The following is a 26,438-nucleotide window of genomic DNA, read 5'->3' as shown; positions in this document are numbered from 1 at the left end:
ATTGACATATAACAAAAAAGAAAATAAAAAAGAGAAAGTTGAGTGTATGTCCACCATTTGGATCACAAATCAAATTCATGCATGAACAATGGGATAAAAAGCCACCCACTTTCCCACACTTTACATGGGAGGGATAGCGATCTTTGGTTCCCATGCAACGTACGAAAACAACGAAACCTAAATTGTCTCGTGGGTTGATTAAAATGGGAAGAGCAAGGACATGTCGGGCGACGACAGCCAATGGGAAACTGCCACGTGGACTTGAGTGGCCACCTTGCTCCCAAATTCCTTTGGGTTCACATCAGAGGCTCAGCATTTAGAGACAAAAGTGGGTCAAGAATTTGATGGTGGGGTGGATTTTATAGGCACCATGGCAACATTTATGAAAATGTGGTGAATCCCTTTTCTTAGTTGGTTCAAATCTGGTTTGTCTTTGTTAAAACATGAGTTTGGGTGTCTCTCTGTTGATGTTTTTGGTTTTTTTTTTGTTTTTTGGAGTGTTTTCCAGCTTTAGTTTTTATCAGCTATAGTAGAAGTTGGACCTGTGTTTTGGGTGGAATGCAGAAAGGATCGGAAAAAGAGGAGAAAAGTTGTAATCTTTTGGAGTTTGGGGACCTACCTCTGCAATATGCATGCTTAATCAAACCTAAAGCTAGTGCTTTTAGCAACTACTATTTGGTCTGCATTGGCTGGCTAACCTAGTTGAACTATTCAGTTGTAATCTGGTTTGGTTTTATCTGGTTCTTCCCATGATGTTTGTGGACATAGTTGCAGATATGGTTTGGTTTTATCTTGTTCTTCCCATGATGTTTGAGGACATAGTTGCAGATATTCGCCCCCCGAGGCATAGCTCAGTGGTCGAAAGTTTGAGTATGGCTGTAGCGACCAGCAAAAACTCAAGTTTGAATTCATAACGTGGAGATGATGAGAACTAAGCAAGCACTCAGATTATCAAGACATATCCCGCGATTCACATTTTCTCACACTATACCAAGGACAGGGGCACGAAGAATTCTTAAATTTGGGGGCATAGCTCAGTGATTGAAAGGTTGAGTGTGACGGTAGCGACCAACAAAAACCCAAGTTTAAATTCCCAATGCAGAGATGATGGAAACTAAGCAAGCACTCATATTACTAAGACATCCCACGATTTTCTCACACACTATTCCAAGGGTAAGGGCGTGAGCAATCCTTAAATTTGGGGTTCAAAATTACAACTTGCATATATACATCCTTCCTTTTTCAATTCCCCAACCATCAAAATGATGTAATGATGGGCTCTAGGCCAGCTAATGATGTACTCTTAATAAGCTTTGGTTCAAACTTCACAGTGACTTTAAATTCACAGCCTTAAGAGTTGCTCTCTGATCATGAGCTAATTTAAGTAACTTGTTTTTTTTTTTTTAATTCAAAAAGGTTAATATTGAGATGTTATATTTAACCGGATCATACTTAGACTAAATCTCATTCCCGTTCGCACCAGGTCGACCAAATTAAGGGCAAAGTGCTGATCATATTAGTTTTTCCATACCAGAAGGGGTTTTTGAACTCCCGATCTCTTAAGGAATGAGAGTGCACGACCACTCACGCCAAACAAACTAATTCTTGATGGTAATATTTTGAGACTCCATTGATGACTGACATTTCTGGGCTAGCCAAGCAAAGAATAATATTTTACCAAACAAAGGATTTAGCAGAAAACCCAGAATTTAATCCTCAGTTAAACCACCCATTTGTCACAAACATCACAAGAGGATTGGATGAACCAATGACCACTGAAAACAACTCCTATTCCTCAGTTCAATGCAACTAAATCAGATACAAGCAAAAATTCTCGAGATGTAAAAATGAAGTTGAACTAATATCAATCAGATGGTCGAGCCGAGGGGCAAAAAAAAAAGTGAAATTAATCTAAAAGAAGAGAATGTAACAAGTACTAAGGGAGGTAAAATATGCAAAATCTGCACTGATTACTTTATAACATTGATACGAAACACGAAACATAATGTTAAGTCGAGGATTGACAGAGAGAACTGAATGACCTGTTAGCCGTTTCAGAACACACTGGTCTCTTGGCACATCCAGAAAGCAACGGTACAGCAAAAGATGAAATGAAAAAGGGTCGGTATAAGGTGCATGGCGGCAGGGGGGTGGAACTCGGGAGCACGAGAGGGTTTTAGTTAGCATTATAAAACCCGGAATCTCTTACAAATATGAACGCTAGAATTCTGATGCATTTCCCCGGAAGACCTCTGATGCATTCCCACGAAGGGAGTATGGGATCAAAGGCGCCACTGTCAAGCATTACGAGTTTGCAGTCTCTTCCTCTCAAATTCAAGCTAAGGAATAAGGATAGCAAAAGAAGGAGACGGATTATTTTTTGTCATCAAATTGTCAGCAAAATACCCCTCGAGAGGGATGTGGTATTTAGAAGGTTCTTACCACTTTCCGCACCCTCTCATTTGCAGCAGGGGTACCTCCCTTCACAGACTCGGGAAGGTAGGGGCTGCTAACACGCACCTCATTCATCACAACGATGACTGTCTTGTCCCAGCGCACTGGATGCCTGTTACAAGAACAATTAGATTAGCATCTAATATATGACATATTGTCATATTCTCATCGAAAGATATCCTAACGCCATCAAATGTACACTCTATCTGTAAACTGTACAACTATTATGACAAATTTTGATACAGATTGAACTAGAACATAAAATCGCATCAAAACTGTAATATCATAGTATATACTAGTTACTAGTATTAACTCACCTTTTGAAGTACAACAAATCTCTTTCCCGAAATCAAATGAATGAATTGTGGATTTAAAAGATTTACGAATAGATACATAGTTGCAAGCATCTTCGCTCATGACCAGTCATAGATCATTTCAGACCGTAAAATCTATGGGTCTTTGGTATTTCTTTGTTTTCACACCTGGACTCCAGAAGTGTTGGGATCAAGCGGGCTTACCACTATGCCAAAAGCTATAGCTAGTAGCGAAGGCGCAACTTTATTTCTTTATACCGCCACATTTTTGAGAGGCAAGGTGTTGGACTTGGCCCTTCAGGCCTCCACCCAACAAATTTCCTGATCCTGACTGCTATTCATTACACCATGCATCTAATTTCATTGTTTTACAGCCAGACTCAGCACATGTTTGTTTTACCCCATCGTAAATTCTATTAGTAAAGAAAAAATGAAAAACATAAAAGTTCCTTTTCTCCAACCAGCATCCTTCCAAAAATACTTCACATCAGTTCTTTCCTATGGGAACAAACAACACACCGGCAGAAATAAAATAAAATATAGGAACTGTCCTAATTTGATTATTGTTTTATTTTTAGGTCTCGAAGGGATAGGAGTTAGAACCTTAGCATACTGTAATACTGTATAGAAAGAGCCAGGTGATATCAGCCAAGGTTAGTCGTGGTTCAAATAAAAATTAGCAGAATGCTCACTAACACGAGATTGTAATCCATTCAATGTATTTTAACAAATAACTCTTGCAGTAAAAGGAAGACTTCGGCATAATGTAATACAGAGTAATAAGGAATTATCAGAATGCAAACCCACCATCTACTCACTTGACCCACCCACCTAACACACTCTTATAAAACAAAAAACTTCATGTGAGAAAAACAAAACAAATATGGGGCATCTACTTTTCGTATACACTATACACTAATATTATTACACTCCATGGCACAAAATAGGAAGCTTATTGTGCTGAACGAATTGGTGCAGGACACATGAACAACCAGTCAAGGTGGGGAATGGATTTGTGTGTGTGAAGATAGAGGTGTATTAGAGTAGGTAAGCACAACTGTTTTGCTAATAGAATAGTAGTCTAGGTAGTTTGTTTTAGTATTATAGTCTAAGATAGTCCCAATAGCAGTAGTCTAGGTAGTTTGTTTTAGTATTATAGTCTAAGATAGTCCCAATAGCAGTAGTAGTATTATATGGGTTGATTAGCTTTGTTATGCACTTATAGTAGTTTAGTCTATAGAAGTTTTATGGTAGTTGTAGAAGTACATTGATACTTCAATTCGGATTCAATAAAATCCAATTCCTTGTTTGAAATTCTACTTGAAGTAACAAGAAGCTTTTCTGAAGTTTGAACGTGAAGAATAAATGTTCTTCGATGTTATTTGTTGTGTCCCGAATACTTGACACTGAATTAGTGAAAAGTCGTAATCAACATAGAAGGAGGTTTCACCAAGATATAAACACAAGTAGAAAATAGCTTCATGATGTTTTAGGCATATGAAGTTCAGATGGCATTGTGAAGGCTACTTGGTTTACAATACAATAATTGTTAGTATATGCAGTCATTACTTAATAAAGCTCCTATTCTCTTGAATAGGAAGAAACTTATAATGTAATTAGCATAAATGCAAAGTAATGAAGTTTATTTAGTACAAAACCATGTATCCTACTAATGCAACTTTAACTTAAAATCATATATGTTAGGATCAAGCGCTTTGCCAAAGGCTATAGCTAGTAGCGAAGGAACACCTTTATTTCCTTATACTACCACATTTTCGAGAGGCATGGTGCTGGAGCCTCGGCCCAACAATCCCCTAATAACCTGGTGCAGGACTTGGCCCTTCTTTGGCCTCTGCCCAACAATATCTAATAATGCTTTCAATCTCAAAATTATTAGTGAGTACTCCACATTAGTATTTACAAACATAAATACATAATCTGTGCTATCTTGCAAAATGGCATATCATCATCATTATGATTTATGATAAGAATGTCATATTGATTGGAAATGCAATTCAATTATAAGAGTGTCAGACTATTCCATACCATAAGCAAGAACCTATGTAAACTGTAAAGGAACAGGCAGCTAAAAGAGTAGGATAAGAGCGCATTACGTTTTAGCCAAAGCATCAAATATACTCTGAGCCTCAGCTGTGACACCAACCCCAAATCTCTCTGCATCCAACTCTGCTTGTCTGCAACACAAGCCAATTTCTATTCATCAAAATTGTTAGGATCAAGCATACCACTATGCCAAAAACTATAACTAGTAGCTAAGACGCAACTTTATTTCTTATACTGCCACTTATTTTAATTTGGCCCGTCAGGACTTCGCCCAACAATCTCCTATCCAGCATCAGCTGGACTTGGCCCTCTCAGCCAACAAAAATGATAGGCATCCAAAATTACAAAGAAAGAGAAACAAAAGTAAATTTCACAAATGGGTATTGAATAAACACATAAATGAATTGAGTGATTCAGAAGTTTACCAACCTGATTGCAGAATCCTCTCTAGCCTTTAGAGTATCCAGATCGAGAAAACACTTGTTGGCATCAAGTGGGTCTTCTCCATGGCCCATGAGAGCAAAATCCTTGATATAATTAGCTTTCAATAACCGTAAATTCCTCTTTGGTCCTGACCCTGAATTCCCTCCTTCTTGTGATTCCAAGATCAAAGTCAAGGAAAAATACAAAATTACACAAACCCTATGCTTTACTCACAAAATGAAAGTATCAAAACATGAAAAAAATGAATCTTTATAAGGATATGAAGAACAAGGATGTTGGAGGGGCGGTCAAAGGTGATCACTTGGCCTTCAAATTCTTCACCGAAAGTGGTTTTGATGGAGAGTATACACCCGACCGCGAAATCTTCATTGCTGTGAGCTTCCATGGACGCCACCCCTCTTCTCTCTCTCTCTCTCTCTCTTCTCTTGCTTATGAGGTCTTTCAAAGCTCAAAACTGACGAAGTCCAAACTATATCACTGGGCTCTAAGGACGAAAATAGGAAACCTAAGCCCAAAATTAAACTAACAAAGCTAAGTTCTTGAGATCAAAATATTATTTAGAGCAACCCAAACCGTTGGAAATGGTAAATTATTGGACCATCGTCCATGTAGTTTTGTGTGGACCGTGGACCATAATAAAAAGTACATTTTCAATATATTAAGTACATTCAGTACACAAATAATGTACATCTTTTAAATACAATGTACATTTTTAATAGGAAAAATGATCAAATAGGCCCTCAAACTTTCCGCGAGAAGTCAATTAAGTTTTTGAATTTTCAAAAGTTGAAATTACACACATGAACTCTTAATTTTAGTGCATAGAAACCCAGTTACCGGGAAACCACCTGCAACTCTCGGTAAAATCCTCGGTGGACGCTGACTGGGCACCATCTTTAACAATTTAGCTTGCCACTCAACCCAACAAAAAAAAAAAAAAGAAGCCATACCAAAGACCTCTAGTTCCAGCAGGGCTCAATCTCTCACTATCAATCCCCTTTTTTCGTACTCTCTTGAACCCTCTTGGCATCTCTATTTTCATATGTTGTTTGGAGAAAATATCTGCTTTATTTGCGTCCCTCAGAACCCAAACAAACGTCAGCTCGCTCCTGTCCGAACCGGTGGCGATTTCTCGGATTTGTTCGTCGGAGAAAGAGGTGGTGGTTTCGAATGAAACGAATATGACAGAGTTTTTTGTTTGGTTGTCTAGCCAAGCTAGAAATTTGTGGCGTTGTTGGTGGAATGGTGGGTGCTTTTGGAAGCACCATTAATGACGTGGATAAGATTGAAAGGTCCAAGGGCCTATTGTTTCTTCTTCCCACTAATTTCTTCTCTGCAAAGGAGTTTAAGAAAAGGACCTTCCAATGCTCTGCATGTATTGTAAATCCTGCCAGAATTGAATTTCAAGAAATCGTATTGAGCTTTGAGGGAAGATCTCTGAGGATGTCGGCGTTAATGGCGAAAGGCTTACCCATCTTCTCCCAAATGAAGAGGAAAATAGTGAAAGCGGAGGTGCAGTGGAATATGTAAGACTTCGCATTGGGAATCGACGTCGTGTTTTCGTTTACTTATTTATTTTATTTTTGTTTTTTTTTATGGTTGAGTGGCAAGACAGATTGTTAACAATGGTGTCCAGTCAGCATCCATGGAGGATTTAACCGGGAGTTACAGGTGGTTTTCCGGTAATTAGGTCTCAATGCACAAAAATTAAGAGTTCATGTATGTAATTGCAACTTTTGAAAGTTTAGGTGTGATATCTGCTATTTTGTATAATTATTCACCCCTTATTCTAGTTGTTTTGAAGGTTATTTTATGTATCCTAATGAAATTGGGAATTGTTTGTGTGTTATATTGTCCAAGTGCTGAATTATCTACAAGGAACACCAAAGGAAGAATATTGGAACATTTTGGACAAGTTCTGGAAGAAAAGGAAATTACAAGGAAGAATACAAGTTGGAAAAGAATTGGAAGATGCCTAATGGGCCAAGGCCCATCTACCTCTTATATATTTTACCTATTCTCTACAATTGAGGAGGTTCCCTTACAGAGTTCTGAACCCTAGTTTTTAGTTTATATTTCCCTAGCATAGTTTAGATTAGTTTCACATTAGATTATTTAATTTCAAGATTAGAATCAAGAATTGAAGATTGGATTTGTTCTTTATCAGTTAAGTTCTCTTATTCCTTTATTACTTTCTTGCAATGTTAATGGTTATTAATTATTGCTTTGTTTTGTTTACTCCCATCATGCGGGAGTAGTTCGTTTATGGTTTGGATTAGGGATCCATTGTTAATCTTGATGTTCAATTTATGATTAATTGCATAAAGGGATTGAATCTTGTACCTAGGGTTTATGTTGATTTGGGGATTGCTTTGCACTAGTTATTGGTTTGTGGCCAGAATTAATTGCTAGTCTAGGAGAGGATTCATTACAACGACAGTTGGATGAAGACCTCGAGCCTTACCAATTTCAACCTAATTTTCTTGCTGTGAAAGTAGAGGTAATTTTGGGGGCTTACAATGCTTAGGTGCTTAAGCTTATGATTGATGCATCACGACAGTGGGGCAATCTTAGCCTAATTCTCTCATTGATTACGAAAGTAGCTGAGTTGAATTCTTTTGTGCATTGCCCATATATCCCTTGGTTAATTATTCTTTCCCTAATTCTGAGTTGTTTAGAACATCAAGATTACAATTCTCTAATCTGGCCCATACCTTTATCATATAGTTTTTATCTTAATCAATTGTTTACTTTTATTCCACATCATTCAGTCTTTGTTACTTGGATTCTATAAATTCATATACTCTAGTGCCTGGTAATTCACACAGTTACGTGCCATAACACCAATCCTCAGCGAAACGACATTACACCCTTTTACACTCATCATTTGTGCTCATCAAGGTGCTTAATTGACTTCTAATGAAATATTTGAGGGCCAATTCGACCCTTTTCCCTTTTTAATATATTAAAAGTACATTATTTTTATACTGAATATACATTATCTGATAGTATGGCCCACACAATAATGATTGGTTTGAATTTTTTTTAGAAGTTGTTAGTGTGTTATTCAATCATGGCAATTTATACCGTGGACCAGGGTACACAATACATTGTGTATCCGATACCAAAATGACGTTGTTTTGGTCATTTTTAAGTAACGATTTTATTTTATTTTTGAAAATCACATTTCCCGTTTCAGCCGTTAACTTCTAAATATAAAAAATAAAAAAAATTGCGTTGTTCAGATTGGTGGTTTTAGTTCGCATTATTCAGATTGGTGGTTTTCGTCTTCGCAATTTTGCCCTCTAGTTCGTAGCTATTGGATTCTCAGGCATTGCAATATGGGCGAGGTGATTGCGCAACAGGACTTAGTAGTGACAGAGGGACGACAATGCTCCGCTGGGATTGGTAAATTCAGATGATTCTAATCTAGGTTTTTTTATATTTGATTTTTTATTTGTTGTTGTTGATGCAAATAAATGAATTTGTATGTGATATTCATTGATTGAATTATTTGAGAATAATTCTAGGATTGTACTTGAAAGAATTAGATGATTCAAATGTGAGGAGGATGGGTTCTTTGTATTTGTGTCGATATTATGTGCATTTTGTGTTGTCATTCTGTGTATTTTGACCACGAATTATGTACATTCATATCAATTCTGTATGTTAATCACTTGAGTCGTGTAAGATGAGTTATGCGTAGGTTGTTATGTGTTTGTGTATTTGTAATTTTCATTTTCTGTACATTATGGTTAAGAATTATGTATATTATGGTTATGGATTATGTGTGATAACCATGGGAGTAATGTAAACTCTAAGATTACTTATGTGTATGGTGTGACAATTTTCTGTGTATTTTATTTTGACATCATGTGTATTCTGTACAAACATTTTGTGCATTCATGTTAGTGGTACTTAAACTTTGTGTTTTTGCAGCTGATCATGATTTGTTAGGGTTGTCAGTGAGTTCTATTTATGTAGCATATGAGATTTATAATGATTATGCTTTTAGGTCAGGTTTTAGTGCTGTTACAAAAACAGTGAAGATGGAGAAGTTTCATTGTTCGAAGTTTAGATTTAAAGGGAATTTAGGAAAGGGATGTTATTCAAAAGTTGATGTTCAGACATGTTGTGGTGCATTTGTTCAATTTGATTTAGATGGGAATGAGATGTGGATTGTGACAAAGTACGAGAAGCTTCATAATCATGATTTGGTTCCACCGAGCAAGAGTTATCTTCTAAGATCACATAGAACAGTGTTTAGAAATAATATTTCCTATCTAAAGGATTTGAAGAAGAGCGGTGTTTCTGTGGCGAATTGTATAAGGTTTCTTAAAACACAATCGGGGGGGGGGGGGGGGGAAGTCACCACTTGTTGGTTTTACAAGTAGGGATGCATATAACTCTTTATGTACTAATGTATTGAACAAATTGGATGAAACTGACTCAAACACATTGATTGAAATATTTAGACGAAGGCAGTCAAGCGAAAATGACTTTTTCTTTGATTTTGAAGTAGATGATGAGTCAAGGTTGTGCAGTTTTTTGGAGGGATGAAACAATGAAGCAGGACTATGAATTGTTTGGAGATTATTAGTTCATGATACAACATATCGTACTAAAAAATATAATATAATTTGTGATCCATTTGTTGGTATGAATCACCATTGTATGAACGTCATGTTTGGATGTGGATTTTTGCTGAACGAGATGATTGAGTAGTTTGTATGGTTATTTAGGTCATTTTTAAGATCTATGGATGACAAAAGTCCACAAAGTATAATGACTGATCAATGCTTTGCTATGGCTGCTGCGATTTCTTAAGTTTTTCCAAGCTCATGACATCGCCCATGTATATGGCATATTGGTGAGAATTCAAAGAAGCACATCGGATTAAAAAATCAAAAACATTTTTTTAGACATTCAATTGTTCGCTGAAATATATTGATACAGAGGCAGAGTTTGAACTTTATTAGACAACAAGGTATGCATTCTGATCTATGCTTAGACTTATGTGTATTAGGTTGAGTGATTATGTGTATTCTGTTATACAATTCTGTGAATTATCATTTTGAATTCCATGCATGAGTAAACAGAAATGATTTTATTTTTGTAGACTTACAATTTTGTGTATTATATAGAGTGTTTATGTGTATTCTGTTTTATAATTCTGTGCATTATAAAATTTTCAATTCCATACCTTAGTATATAGAGTTATAATACTTTAGGCTTAAGATTCTGTGTATTCTAGTGAGAGATTATGTGTATTCTATGATATAATTCTGTACATTATAAAATTTAGAATTTCATACCTTTGTAGAGACAATTGATATTTCTAGGGTGGGCGTTTCGGTATTCGGTTCAATTTTTTTCGGTTTCGGTTTTTTTTTTTTCGATTTAAAAAAAAAATTAAACCATTCGATTTAACATTAGAGTTCGATTTGGTTTCGGTTCGATGTTCGGTTCGATTTACGACCCATGAATTTCAACATTTCCTAGGGGACAAGGGGGTCGGGGGGCGCCGCGACTTAACGGGGCGTCGTAATAACTATGCAAGAAACATCACATAACCCAAATCCAAAGTCTAATATCTAAACATTAAATACCAACATAACAAATTAACAATTCAAACAAATTAAAATAAAANGGGGGGGGGGGGGGGGGGGGAAGTCACCACTTGTTGGTTTTACAAGTAGGGATGCATATAACTCTTTATGTACTAATGTATTGAACAAATTGGATGAAACTGACTCAAACACATTGATTGAAATATTTAGACGAAGGCAGTCAAGCGAAAATGACTTTTTCTTTGATTTTGAAGTAGATGATGAGTCAAGGTTGTGCAGTTTTTTGGAGGGATGAAACAATGAAGCAGGACTATGAATTGTTTGGAGATTATTAGTTCATGATACAACATATCGTACTAAAAAATATAATATAATTTGTGATCCATTTGTTGGTATGAATCACCATTGTATGAACGTCATGTTTGGATGTGGATTTTTGCTGAACGAGATGATTGAGTAGTTTGTATGGTTATTTAGGTCATTTTTAAGATCTATGGATGACAAAAGTCCACAAAGTATAATGACTGATCAATGCTTTGCTATGGCTGCTGCGATTTCTTAAGTTTTTCCAAGCTCATGACATCGCCCATGTATATGGCATATTGGTGAGAATTCAAAGAAGCACATCGGATTAAAAAATCAAAAACATTTTTTTAGACATTCAATTGTTCGCTGAAATATATTGATACAGAGGCAGAGTTTGAACTTTATTAGACAACAAGGTATGCATTCTGATCTATGCTTAGACTTATGTGTATTAGGTTGAGTGATTATGTGTATTCTGTTATACAATTCTGTGAATTATCATTTTGAATTCCATGCATGAGTAAACAGAAATGATTTTATTTTTGTAGACTTACAATTTTGTGTATTATATAGAGTGTTTATGTGTATTCTGTTTTATAATTCTGTGCATTATAAAATTTTCAATTCCATACCTTAGTATATAGAGTTATAATACTTTAGGCTTAAGATTCTGTGTATTCTAGTGAGAGATTATGTGTATTCTATGATATAATTCTGTACATTATAAAATTTAGAATTTCATACCTTTGTAGAGACAATTGATATTTCTAGGGTGGGCGTTTCGGTATTCGGTTCAATTTTTTTCGGTTTCGGTTTTTTTTTTTTCGATTTAAAAAAAAAATTAAACCATTCGATTTAACATTAGAGTTCGATTTGGTTTCGGTTCGATGTTCGGTTCGATTTACGACCCATGAATTTCAACATTTCCTAGGGGACAAGGGGGTCGGGGGGCGCCGCGACTTAACGGGGCGTCGTAATAACTATGCAAGAAACATCACATAACCCAAATCCAAAGTCTAATATCTAAACATTAAATACCAACATAACAAATTAACAATTCAAACAAATTAAAATAAAAAAATAAAACTAGAATTAAAATTCCAGAATTGGAATGAATTGCCAAATTCATTCCAATTATTAGAAAATTCCAAATTCATTCCAGTTTGGATATATATATATATATATATATATATATATATATATATATATATATTTATTTATTTACTTATTTATTTATATTTAATAAAAAAATAGTTCGGTTTTTCGGTTCGGGTAACCCAAATCGTTTTGCCCAGCCCTAGATATTTTGTAGACTTATAATTATGTGTATTCTATTAAAAGTTTTTGTGTATTTCTCAGTGAGTTTCTGTATATACATTATTGTATTTGAATAAGTTTAGTTAATATTAATATATATGTTATGTTATTTTAGGATGGTTACAACATACAAATGTCATAATAATTCTTGGATTGAAAAACATTATCAATGTAGAGAAAAATGGTGCCCTGCATTTAACAAAAATTATTCTTTCGGTGGGATTTTATCTTCACAAAAGAGTGAAACTGCAAATCACTCTATTTCTAGAAGGTTATCTAAGACTGCTAGATTATGTGATTTCTATAGCTCGTTTGTTGGTGTTGTTTCGAAGTGAGAAGTAGAGAGAATGGAGAAGATGTTCGGTGTTCACAAAGCGTACCTACAATGGCTATGGATCACATTAAGATTCTTTCACATGCTAGGGATATTTATACGATTGAGATATATTACGTGTTTTAAGAACAATTTTTGAAGGGGGCAACATTCTATCAAGAGTGTGTGCTATTTGAAGGTAGTGTGTTTAAGTATCATGTTTAGAGGCCTAAGATTGATATTATTAGGCATGAAGTGATTTTTAACATTAGAGAGTCGGATATTGGTTGTAGTTGCAAGTTGTTCACTGAAACGGGGATTCTATGTTGTCACTGTTTACGCATTTTAAATGTGCATTGTGTGTCGTAAGTCCCTGAGAAATATATTATGAAGAGATGGACAAAAAGAGTTGTTGAAGATGAGATTTTTGATATTGCGTCAACATCTCAGGGTGTTAATGTTACACTTTCTGTTTGGACCTTAGAAATTACTAGGAAATTTCAAAGGTTGGTTGTTTGTTGCCAAGAAAACAATGAAGGATGAAAAATATGTGAGGAAGCAGTTGCAGATGCCAAGAGAAGAGTTGAAGCTGAGTGTGGTCCTATATTTTTTGAAGATGAATAATGTGGCATAGGATCATCAAGCGGTGTTATAAAGGATCCATCAAGCAGGCGGTTGGAAGTGTTACGTAATAGAAGGATGAGTAGTGTTATTGAAAAGAAATATAATAAAGCAATTGGACGAAAGCGTCTTGCTAATATAGCTGCATCTAAAACAAAATTAGTTGTTCAGTCTCAAGTTGAAGATGCTATTTCTAATTGAAAGTTGGTTTTAGTGGTGATGAAAAATAAGAGTATCGTCCTCAAGGAATGACTTAATTGGAATTTAAGTAACGAGGGGTTAAGCATATGTTCATATAGTGTTTGAAAGCTAACCTAAAGATATTTGAGTATTTCATGTTCAAGTAATCAATAATGAGAACAAGTAAGTGAATTAAAAGACAATAGATGAAATAGAGATTTGTGATATCTTTGATTATGAACCATTATTTACTCCTTATTTTAGTTGTTTTTGGTGCATATTGTCTTTATCTTAGTGAAATTGAGACTCGTTTGTGTGTTATATTGTTCTAAGGTTTAATTTGTCCACAACGAGCAGCAAAAGAAGGATTTTGGAATGTTTTGGAAGCAGAGGAATTTGCTTAAGGAAGGAAATGAGCAACGAAGTACAAAAGGGAACGAGAAGCAAGGTTGGAAGGCACCACACAGTTGTGAGGGAAGCCGTGAAGTACTTAAACTGAAGCCAGATTCGCGACCTCCTCACGGCCACCTTCACAGCCGTGAGGTAGGCCGAGAGGGTCTGTGCAGAACAATATTTAGGCGGCGTTTTTCTAGTTTTTTTGGGATTCTGAACCCTAGTTTTGTCTTAGCCTATTTCTCCTCTTCTCTTTAGATTTTCCTAACATAGTTTAGCTTCGTTTTACATACATTGATTTGATTTGAAGTTTGGATTGCGGATTGGAGTTGAATTTGCTCTTCATTGTTAGTAAAGCTTTCTTCTTCCTTATTGCTTCTCTTTTCATATTTCTTGCAATGTTCACGGTTAATCTTTATTGCTTTGTTTTGTTTATCATTATGATGCGTGAGTAGTCCGCCTTTGGGTTTGGATTAGGGTTCGTATTGCTATTCTTGATGCTAGGTTTGTGATCTAGGTTTGTGATTATTGCATAAAGGGGATGGATTATTTCCCTAAAGTTTATGTTTCAATTGGGTATTGAGTTCTCCTTGTTATTGATTAACGGCCAGCAATTGTTAGCTTGTTTTGGAGAGGATTTCATCTCAATGAGAGTTGTAATTTGGGGGCTTATAATGCTAGTGTGTTTCAAAGGTTAGGGTTGATGCATCACGAAAGTGGGGCAATCCTACTCTAGTTCTTGTTTATTGATTGCGAAAGTAGCTTGAATTTGAATTCTTTTGTGCATTGCCAATAATCCCTTTGTTAATTGTTTACCCCTAATTCTGAGATTGTTAGTGCATCAAGATAGCAATACCCCTAATCTGGACCCATTTTTTTTATCATATATTTTATTCCTCATTTAATTTGCATCCATTTTATTTTCATTCCTTAATTCTAGTTGTTTGGATTCTAGCGAATTCCAAGACTTTAGTACCTAGAATCTTACAATTCATACAAGTACGTATCATAGTCTCAATCCTCAGCAGAACGACATTCATACCCTCTTTTTACTATCACCATTTTACTCATCAATTTGAACCAAACATCCTTGCATAAAATCACATTTATGTCTAAAGTTTAAGTTATGTAAGTCTAGATGATGAACTTGGGGAAATGTTTTAAGTGCCAATGTCACTCTCATGATTACTTAGACTATCAACTAATCCTAAGTCTCATTCTCATGAAAACTTGACTAGGTGAGGCAATTCAACAAACATTTTGTGTGTCTATTTCCTTCAAACTCCCTTTCTCAAAGGTGAGTAAGAACTATGAGAGGTATGGCTATGGTGTAGCCTTATTCTCATAGGTGGAACACCAATTCCAAATTTCTCTTGCATAAGGTGGCCATAACTATGATGAGTCAATCCAATTTTACCCAATTCATAACCAAGTTCAACATTAAGACAATACAAAACCTAATTTATGCAATTCAATTCATATTGGGATTCATACTTCAATGAAGTTCAATTCAAATCCTAAATATGTTTAACTACTCATACTTAGAAATGTAAAACTAGAAGCAATTGAAGTAATAAACATTGAATTTAAAACTTTAAGAAATGTAAATGCAAAAATATGAAATAGAGAACTTAACTTGGTGATTTAATTGAAGGAAATAATCTGGAAATTGATATGTAATGTGCAATTACAATGGAATTCTTCCTCTAAATCTTCTAATTGATAGTGATTACAAGTGCGGAAAAGGTTTAGGAAGGTTTCCTAAAGAAAAATCTATATGGAGAGTTCAGAAGTTAAAAAAAGTGAATACAAAATATGTAACACCCCCAAAAACGGCTTATTTTTTTTCTTTATTTTCACCAATTAATTAAGTAATTCTTAAAACAAAACTTAGAATGCAGAAGCTTTTCAAAATCTTATTGAAGGCATTACCGCCACACTTAGGCAACTACAATACCTAAGTGCTAAGGCTAACTTAAATAAAACCAAAATAAAATCCTTAGTTCACAAATCTTTCTAAAAGTAAAAAAATAGTAATCTACTATTACATGAATTTCAAACTAATCCCATAATCCTCAAAGTCTTGGTTTACCGCACTCTCACAGCAAACCCCATCAATCACCTCCTGCTTCTCAAATAAAATTACAACATACAAAATAAAAGAAACAAGGGTTAGCAACACTTGCTAAGTAAGGGACTGCCTGCCCTTATAAAAATAATTTTTAAATAACAATTATTTGATAAGGGAAAATATTTTACCAATTGCTCAACTTGGCTGCAATGCCATATTAAAAATATTTCAATTTTGCAAGTATAAGGTAAAGTAATCATATAGAACTTTTCACAATATCATCACTTATAAAATTTTCTTATAAACCTTATTTTTGTGCCACACTTGCACACCACACTATGGAAGCACATCAATCACACATAAATGGGACAGGGTCCTTTTGTCTTAGGCCCTAGTGAACGGTGCTTCCCACACATCCGAACACTCTACACATTTCCCATTTCTAATGGAAACCGGACTCTAACCTTAAGTGTGCACACCCCCGAATGAGGATTCCAAGTCTCAACGAGAAGTTACCAGCCCTAGTAGCCAGGATAAGGTTTCTACTGACTACTCCTGAAATTAGGGTACACAGGCCCACCTCAACAGGACACACCATAGTGCCCTAGTACCCGGGGATTGTTCCTTACGGGCACTCCTCAACATTTCCAATCAAATATTCACAATTTTCACAATTTCACAATTTCACATAGCTTCCATAAATTTGAAAATATTTGGTTTGAAAACATTTTATAATACTTACTCATAGGCTTCATAAACATTTTGTAAAGTAAAATCATACTTGACTTTGAATTAATCCCATAAAAGGGTATACCAATATACAAATTCTTGTAGGCATTCAAATAGTTGTACAATTCAAGAAAACATACTTGAATAACTAAATCTCAATTTTTACAAGAAAACTAAAATTTATACATTGCCACATTTCATTCTTTGAAATACTTTTCATAAAAAGAATCATAAAACTCACTTATGAACACATTTCACCCACTTAGTATCATATCACATAAATACATAATTAACGTATAATAATTAAATCACTAATTAATATCATTATAACACCAATTTTTATGACATACATATTATAACATAATATACACACATTTATATATAATAAGGAAATCTTACGGCATTCCTTCATTAATTCATAATAGTAATAATTTAATTTTTTTTTCTTTGGAATGTCCACGGGGTGTCCTGAGCAGGCCCTTCTAACAGGAGGCACCTTTAAGCCCGTACCATACTCAGACTAATCCCCGCTCGCACCGGGCCGGCCCAATTAAGGGGCAAAGTGTTGGCCATATTGGTTTTTCCATACAAGGGGGGGATCGAACTCCCGACCTCCTCTTAAGGGGCAAGAGTGCCGAGCTACTCATAAGGTTATGCAGTTACAACTTACAAATACGTACGGTTAGCAATTATAAATAAAATTTTTATTATTTAATTCTTTTCTTATGACCATTCGTAAAAGGAAAATAAATAATAATGGTAATAATAACAAAATTAGTGTGTATATATATAGTTGTTGAGATTTTGTTGTGCCCGTCGGCCTTTAGCTCCTAACCGTGAACATTGCAGGAACATTGCAGGTTGCAGGGAAAGAGTAAAAGGATAGAGAGAACAAAGAATAGGGAGAAATTGTTTTATTCCATCGTACATGTACAAGTTACAAAGGACATATATATATAACAGTAGTAATAATAACAATCATAATGGTGACCGTTACAACAGTTACAAAATAATGGCCACTAAATACATTTCTTTATAACACTCCCCCTTGGACATTATTTATCCACAATCTTACTTCGCTAAAACACTTGCTAGGAAAACCCTGTGGGAAAAACCTAGACAAGAAAAGAGTATACTGTATATGAATGGTATATTCAAATACTTTCATGCCTCGTTAAAAACTTCACTAGGAAAACCACATGGGAAAAACTTAGTTGAAGAAAAGAGTACATGATATTTATAAACTCATGTATAGTCTTGGTTGCCTCATTAAAACCTTACACTAAGAAAACCTAGTAGGAAAAAACTTAGTTAAGGGAAAAGAGTACAACCATAACTTGTTGCGTTTAATCTTCAGGATTTGCAAGACTTGGTGGTCTTCTGGACCAATAATCTCTGTGTATGTTGTTGCTCCCCCTGAAGACAACAACCTTCCTGATTGCCTCGTTAAAAAAACTTACACTAAGAAAATCCGGTGGGAAAAACTTAGTTAAGGGAAAAAGAGTACAATCATAAGCCAGGGAAAAAGAGTGGAATCATAAGCCTTCAGGGCATAATCTTCAGGATTTCGGGGTTCATCTATTTAAGTATTTATTTGCAACTTTCTCCCCGTTTATTATATTATACTCCTGCCTCGTTAAAAACCACACTAGAAAAATCCAATGGGAAAAATCTAGTGAGTAAAAGAGTACATGGTATATAGATTGCAAAAGAGTACAATTGTTGGTCCTTTTAGGACCCACCCAATCTTCAGGATTGATTTAAGTAAATGTAGTCCAACATCTCCCCCTGAAAATAACAATCTTCGATTTCTACATTGCTTAAAGTAGAATAATTGTTTCAAAATGAGCGTAGAGGAGATGATATGACAATCTTCAAGATTGTCGCTATAAGTTAACATTTTATACAATGATCTCGTGACTCTTCTGGAGCCTATGTAGGTTGAATATAGTCAATATTCCTTAACCATACCTACTTAAAAATACACTTTTATTATCCTCACATAAGTCAGTGGAGATAGAATGTACACACATAACTAACTTGGAATGGAGATCAAAAGCAATCATTACCAAATGATCTATGAGAAAAACACACATTGGTTTGTCCCACAAATTTTAAATTGGAGATACTAGAGGATATTTAGGGCATTAAAAACTATAGTTGATTTCATTGTAAGGACAATGTCAATCAAAATATGACCATATTGTCCAAAGACCTTATTGTCATATGGTCATGACGTTTATTAGCTGCATATCTAAGTTTATTCTGCCAATTATCTTATATAGCGAAACTTAATGTCATCGTACATGGGAGATTTGATTAAAATTAATCAAGGGTTTCTGCGTTAGCCCATATGCTATAAACACTCGCTATTATATCACCTTATTGTTTTCATTTCTCTTTTGTACAAACATCCATTTGTAACCAACAAGGTTATTATTCAATGGTGTATGTATTGTCAAGATAATCTGTTTTAGCGAGTCGAGCTTTGCCTTAATTGCTCCTTTAAATATTAAATAATGAGGATGCATCAGGCACCTCACCTGGATCTAGTTTATTTAAATGAGCGATTATATAGGCGTGTGTTGTCGATAACTGTATAATTTTCTCCCAAAATCATGACAATTTTTAATCAGATCGTTGACATTTCCCAAGTATTAAGATCTGATTGTTCCGCATCCCTAGTATTATGTTTGTTTGGTGCACCTTACTAGGGGACATAATTCTTTTTAATACAAGAGTGATAATGCTTCTTTGCTAGATCTAGTGTTATGTTTCATATCTCTTAAATCGATAAATCTCCTGCACTTCTAATGTCAAGGAGTATTGAGATAAATATATTTGGTCCAATTTGGGGATTATCTATAAGACCTTGTCACTCTTTTCTGATCAACATGATCAATGTATATATACGTTATCGGTATATATTTGGCAGATTATTTGCTAATATCGCAAATAGATTATCTACTGAACTTCTGGTTCAGTTTTACTAGTACATGGATTATAATGAAGATCATTCCATTTAATGTGATTTCTCGGTATTTAAATTGGGTATATCTCCCCCTAATGCCGTGAAACTGATCTTCAGTATGCAGTCAACGTATCTATTGATTCCTTATCATGGGCTCTATGTAAACAGACGGAATGTTATAGCCCATAAAGATACGCAAATGGTGGTGATATAGCAATTTGACTGCACACTAAGAATAGGAACGCAGAATGGGAAATGTTTATACGTACTAGGTTGATGGGGGGATTGATACTGATATGCAGTGAGCTAGATTTGAAAATATATCAAGTATGATGTCCCCAAAATCATCAATACCTGGTTGGGTCTTATCACAACATTTTGGCAAACCAAATGATACTCATAAGTATGGTATGATTTCTCAAGAGTGCCAAAATAGCTTTTAAGAAAATTAAAACTATGAATGTTGTTATAAGATGATGTGGATAATTTGGTTTGACTCAGATGCATACAACATCGAGAGAAACTTTTTAATTTCTTCTTATTACCAGAATGATCTTACTGATGATCTATTCATATTTGGATGAACTATCATCATTGAGGGATAGTGATCTTCATAGACCATGCACCCGTTCAAAAATATTTGCAACAGAACTACTGTTGTAAGTTATAGAGGAAGCACCTATCACTTCTGGGATAGAAATAAATGATAAGGTATTTTCACACATTGTTTATTTGACATAGTGTCACTTTAAACTGGTAGAGTATAAGTGAGGCTCGACCGGAGCACACAAAAAGGAACCCTATCAATAGTGGTAAAAAGAATTGTCGAGGTTTGTATATAAAGATTATACCGAAAGGGAACATCACTAAAACGATTATGAATGAAAAAGTAAGTTTATCAATAAAGAGCATTTGCTTCAGGCAAATTACTTTGTTGAATTCAACATTGTGATGTTTTGTTATGTTTCAACAAAATGCTTCAGGGTATGGCACGCACGTGATCAATGCCAAGGATACCCACACGTGAAGCATTTTTGCTGCTGGGCCAGAGTTATGTATGAATCTGGCTATCTTTAATAGGTTGGATCATTGTAGGCTGGCTTCAAGAGGTTGTGTTATTGCCACCTTGACCTTACCTCTTTCTTGTCTTCTTTCTCAGCGCCTCTTGGTGTTGTACAATTAAGTGATATTGTGTGTTTCGGGCACTAATGTAGAGCCAGTGGGGCATGTATTAGAGATTTGCATCACCAAGTGGTTGTGTTGCTATAGTGATTGGAAGAGGGTGGTGTGGAAAAGAAGACAATGTCTCAGCAATCAAATCCGTGCCAGAGATATTTTGCTTACACAATTTTGATTGGGTCACAATTGTGTATATAGTTGATTTAGAATCAGTCATTTTTACTTCAAAGTTTTGAAGGATCAAGGTAAGGTAATCGAATTGTGATTTTTACAAAGGACTTCTATTAGTTAAAACTATCCTTCAGGGATTTCTATAAGGCATATAATTGTTGTTACAAAGGCAAATGAAGGTTTAGTAACGGCAGGTGTAACCTAACAAAACCATGTCACGTTTTGTGGTATGCAACCCCAAGAATAAGATACCAACTCTTTGTTAATATATTCTAGAAGCTCACCTCATGGCACATAGCAAATAAGTATTACCAACGAGAATACTATGATGGTTCATATGACCACAAAATAAATCAAATTTGAGCAAATAAATATTCTCAAATTTGAACAAGAGGATTGCAATTGTGAGCTAAAAACGAGAGTTCACCTTGAAGAAACATAGGTCCAAAATAACAAATGATGGAAGAAGATTTTAAGAAATTGGGTTAATGAAAGAATTAAGCCCAAATTTGAAATCAAATGGGTCGAGCATTTAAAGCTAGTTCAAATGCTTTGAAACAAAAGGACCCAAAAAAAAATATAGCGGCTTAGATTTTAAGCCCAAATTAAATTAGCCTAGAATATAATAATTGTAATAGGCTTCAATTTGCTTAACAAAATAATCCATCATTTTGATCTATTAATTGAACCTAAAATTACATGCCAATATAAAACATATTAACAAAAGGACTCAAGCCTAATTGCTTCTCTCCTTGTGTTCTGAAAAATCCGGATCTGGGCCAAAAAGGCCCAAACCCGGGTCCGATATAACAAAGGTAAAAGAAACCCTTGTTCCCAAATAACCGTCTGCAAAAACAGACTAGAGCCAGAAACAATCGCGAAAACAAATGGAACGATCGCGAAAATAAAGGGAACGATCGCGATTGTAACGCAAGGACGTCGTCGCCGGCATCGCCAACCAGGAGTGATTGCAAATCAGTGCCGCCGTTGCACTTTGCCGGAGAGCCGGCCGATCGCGAGCCACTGCCTTCTGCCGTCGAGCAACGCCACCGTTTCCATCGCTGATCATCGGATCAAGGCGCGGCCGCACAAAATCGCCGGAACAGATCCGGAGAGGGGAATCGAAAAGGTTTGTATGGTTTGAGTATTTTAAAAAAAAACATCCGAAATTTGCTGGGTTCTTAATTTCGAAAAAAAATTCGAAGAAGAAAAGAAATATTTCGGATTTTTTTTTATAATCTGGGATACATCAGATCTATCTTTTCCCCAAAAAAAAACTTATGCTTTTTTAAAAAATGAATAATTCGAATTTAAAAATCCGAAAAACATTTAATATGAACTGGGAAAAAAAACATCGAATACTAACAATGAATATACAGATTGTAATTATTGTATGGATACTGTGATGTGCTGATGTAGGTAAGAACCCGATAAAATGAAAAAAAAACTATGTATGCTTAATGCTCATCTGTGATGTAGAAACCTTTCTTTCTATTGAGTATAATGAAAAAAAAGCTTAGGTTTCTTAACAGTAGGTAATTATCTTTGAGTAATTCACTGGGTATATATTTCGAAGCACATATAAAAATTCAAGAAATAATGTGCATATTTTAAAATAGCAAGGCATTTGAGCATAAACATATGTATGCGTATTCACTAGGCAGAAAGTATATAGATTCCCATGCTAATTGTGAATTATTAATAGCATTGAAATCATAATGTTGAATTGACAAGCTAGCTATTTCGTTTGTAGAAATAAACAGTAGGTAAAGCTAACTTGAATGATGTTGAATCCGGGAGCTTGTAAATATATATTAGCAAATTTGTACCCTTCACCGTAAGGGAGCGTGCCGATAACGTGTTGAGATTTTGTTGTGCCCGTCGGCCTTTAGCTCCTAACCGTAAACATTGCAGGTTGCAGGGAAAGAGTAAAGGGATACAGAGAACAAAGAATAGGGAGAAATTGTTTCATTCCATTGTACATGTACAAGTTACAAAGGACATATATATATAACACTAGTAATAATAATAATCACCGTTACAACAGTTACAAAATAATGGCCACTAAATACATTTCTTTACAACAATAGTTATATATTTATAAATTACAACATACTCATAAATATATATTTATATATTATATGAAATACACTTATATACTTGAATATATTTATCCTAAGTATTACATATATATATATATATATATATATATACACGAATCATCTACATAATGTTTGTATATATATCTTTTCTTTTATTAACACACGTACGTAACTAATTAATTAATATATACATATATATATGTTTTGACTTATAAACTTATAACATACGTACGAATCCAAATTTTAATAATTTATAAATATATACTAGATTCATCACATAGGCATATACTCCGTATATCCTAAAAAAAAAGTATTTTTCTTTTATATGAAATATGAACCATACTTTCATACTCATCATCTCATGTACTAAAAATCACAGTAAGAAATAGATAAAACTTTCATTCATACTTATACAATTTGTTAAGTATATTTTATACACCTCCCAAGCACACATGTTTTAGCCTTACACTAAATCATATAAATTAAGGGCAAGGCAAAAAACCCAAAAATCCACTTACCTTGAAAGCTTATTGCTCTTAATACTCTATGCCTCAATTGTCCAAGGCTTCTTCTTCTATCCACCATTATCATCATCCAACACAATCACAAGATACACTCATAAGCACATATGAATTACTAAAATCTTATTTCTATTCTACCCATAAAAATAAAACAATAAAGAAACTAAAAACTTAATAGGCTTAGGGATGATTCCAACTCTTGAAAAAATAAGAAGATGATATAATTTGTTTTTTTTTTTTTTATGAGAAATGGACGGCAATGGAGAAGAAGAATAACAAGCAAAAGAAAAGAATTTTTTTTTCTCCTTTCTTGAGTATAGTGTCCGGCCAAAATGAGGAGGAAGAAGCAATGAATAAATTGACTACCCTCATCACCTTATTAAGTCACAATTAATAAGAGTAATGGATAAAATAATTTGAATTCATAATTCATGTAACTCCCAAATTTTGAAATAGTAACCTCCAATCATCATCTATCATGTATATATATATAATTATATATATAATATACATACACACGGCTAATATATATACTATAGTATGCATACATATAATTTATATTAGCATAGTATAAGAAAAATAGCTACATAGATATACATGGACCAAAGTACAATAAATAATATATCTATGTATACTTACTACCATGGTTGCAGTGGACGCTAGGCGCTAGTCGGGCGGTAGACTAGTGCCAAGCGCCTAAGCGGTCTAGGCGGCGCCTAGGCGATTCTAGGCGGCGACCTATAAAAACAAAAAATTAATTCATGTGTGTGGATGTATGTCATATATATATATATATATATATATATATATATATATATATATATATATATATATATATATCTTACTTCGCTTACTTATATAAATAAATAAATTTAAATATATATAAATATAATAATAAAATTAACAAGGCCAGCTCGCTCGAGTTAACTTAGCTAACTCTGTCGAGTTGGGCGAGTTAACTCGGCCAAATTCGGCCCAGTCGGCCGCCAACTCGGTCCAGTCGGCCGAGTTAGGCGCTAGGCGGCCTTCTAGGCGGCCGGCCACCTAGGCGGACGCCTAGGCGGGGATTTTTGCAACAGTGCTTACTACATACAATAATTACTGTATACATACATATATATATATATATATATATATATATATATATATATATATATATATCATATACATTCTATATATATACTTAGGATAATTAAATAATTAATACACACGCGCGCGCGCGCACACACACATATATATATACTATATACATATATACTTACATATCTAACATATATATATATACTGTTAGGAACATCATGTAATAGGTTTTGATGATACCAACTGTTAAGTAGAAATCCCCAAGTCTCGATACATAGGCAAAACGCTGTAAGTTCGACAAGTAAACCAAGAGCGAAAATACAACCGGGTAACTTTGAGCTCAACTCGGAAAATATTTAAGCTCAAGGTAAATTTGTTTGAACATCTTAGAAGTCTCGTGTTGTAATCCTATAGATAAATCAGAAGAAGGCACGGGACAACTCTGGAGGAATAAGGGTCTGCGAGACATCAACTAAGTCTCGAGACATAAGCAGAGTTCGAGAGATAGGATCTCTCGATACAGCAATCCAGTTCGAGACATAAGCAGAGTTCGAGAGGTAGACCTCTCGATGCTTGGGTTCGAGACATCAAACAATCGAGACATCAACCTTGGTCTCGATAAACTGACACTTCTCCAGTAATGCTGAATGACGGTCAGGAAGCATACTTAAAGTTTGGAGAAGAAGAATATCATGGAGATAGAATAATGAAGAGGTGCCGAACGTGAGTTTTCAAAATGGACGGAAATGGATGACACATCAGATTTCCACCACAAACGGTCAAAAGGTACACCAATGCTGAAGTGGTCTGATTCCCCACAAACAAGGAATGATGGGAATATAAAAAGAGTAACTTTTACCAAAAGACGAAAGTGGAGCATGGACTCAAGAAAGTGAAATATAGAATATTCACTACCAGACAAAAGGTTCAAGTTACAAGACCACCACTCCATGAAAAATGCTGAAAATATGCAAGACCCATGATCGGCATGGGAGACAGATTTCAAACGGAATAATTTTCCCTCCAACGGAATTATTCCTCAAACTCTCATATATAAGGACGTGAAGACACAGTGATAAAAAAGGTTGGTTCATTCGAAATTCTAAAGAGGTGTCTGATTCAAACGTTCAAGTGCAAGCATTCAATTTGGAATATCATCCAGATATTCAATACAGCGAGAAAAACACATCTTAGTGTTTGAGAGAGTTACATAGCTTAAACTGCCACATATCTAGAAGGTGACCGAAGCTGCTCTACATCGAAATTGATTCAACGATAGCTTTTGGTCAGATTGGAGTTTGTTACACTCAACTGTGACAACCAAAGGTCCTTGCTTTGGATTAAGCAAGAAGAGGCGGAGTAACCTGGCAGCTGTCTAGTGAAGATCCTGAGGCTTGAGGCGGGCTTGGTGATCAAAGCTCAAGGGCTCGATAGGGGGAGTAACAAGAAGCGGGGCGAAAAACCTGAGGCTTGAGGCGGGCTTCGGGATCAAAGCTCAAGCGCTCGATATTGTACTAAAAAGGGAAGTTTTAGTGCAATCCTTCCAGGGAGTTTCTGGAAGAAGAGTGGACGTAGGCGGGTTGGCCGAATCACTTAAAAATCTCTCTCGCATTTACTTTCTGTATTTATCTCTCGCTA

The 26,438-nt window shown here is 35.0% G+C and overlaps 1 protein-coding gene and 1 long non-coding RNA gene across 2 annotated transcripts; one reads left to right on the top strand and one right to left on the bottom strand.

Annotated features, from left to right (window-relative positions):
- Positions 1-1,886: 1,886 nt before the first annotated feature.
- Positions 1,887-5,726, bottom strand: LOC116026752 (protein LSM12 homolog). Its single transcript, XM_031268130.1, has 5 exons — positions 5,538-5,726; positions 5,262-5,427; positions 4,883-4,963; positions 2,443-2,566; positions 1,887-2,339 (listed from the first exon to the last, which is right to left on the bottom strand). Exons 1-5 carry the CDS (start codon positions 5,659-5,661, stop codon positions 2,298-2,300), a joined length of 537 nt encoding a protein of 178 aa, XP_031123990.1. The 5' UTR covers positions 5,662-5,726; the 3' UTR covers positions 1,887-2,297.
- Positions 5,727-21,951: 16,225 nt separating this feature from the next.
- Positions 21,952-23,155, top strand: LOC116027974. The gene is made up of 2 exons (XR_004100039.1): positions 21,952-22,226; positions 23,012-23,155. It is a non-coding gene; the product is annotated as an uncharacterized LOC116027974 (long non-coding RNA).
- Positions 23,156-26,438: the final 3,283 nt, after the last annotated feature.

This window comes from Ipomoea triloba, chromosome 8 (genome assembly GCF_003576645.1).
Source record: "Ipomoea triloba cultivar NCNSP0323 chromosome 8, ASM357664v1".
In the NCBI taxonomy this organism is placed as follows: domain Eukaryota; kingdom Viridiplantae; phylum Streptophyta; class Magnoliopsida; order Solanales; family Convolvulaceae; genus Ipomoea; species Ipomoea triloba.
This window is presented reverse-complemented; position numbering and strand designations above follow the sequence as displayed.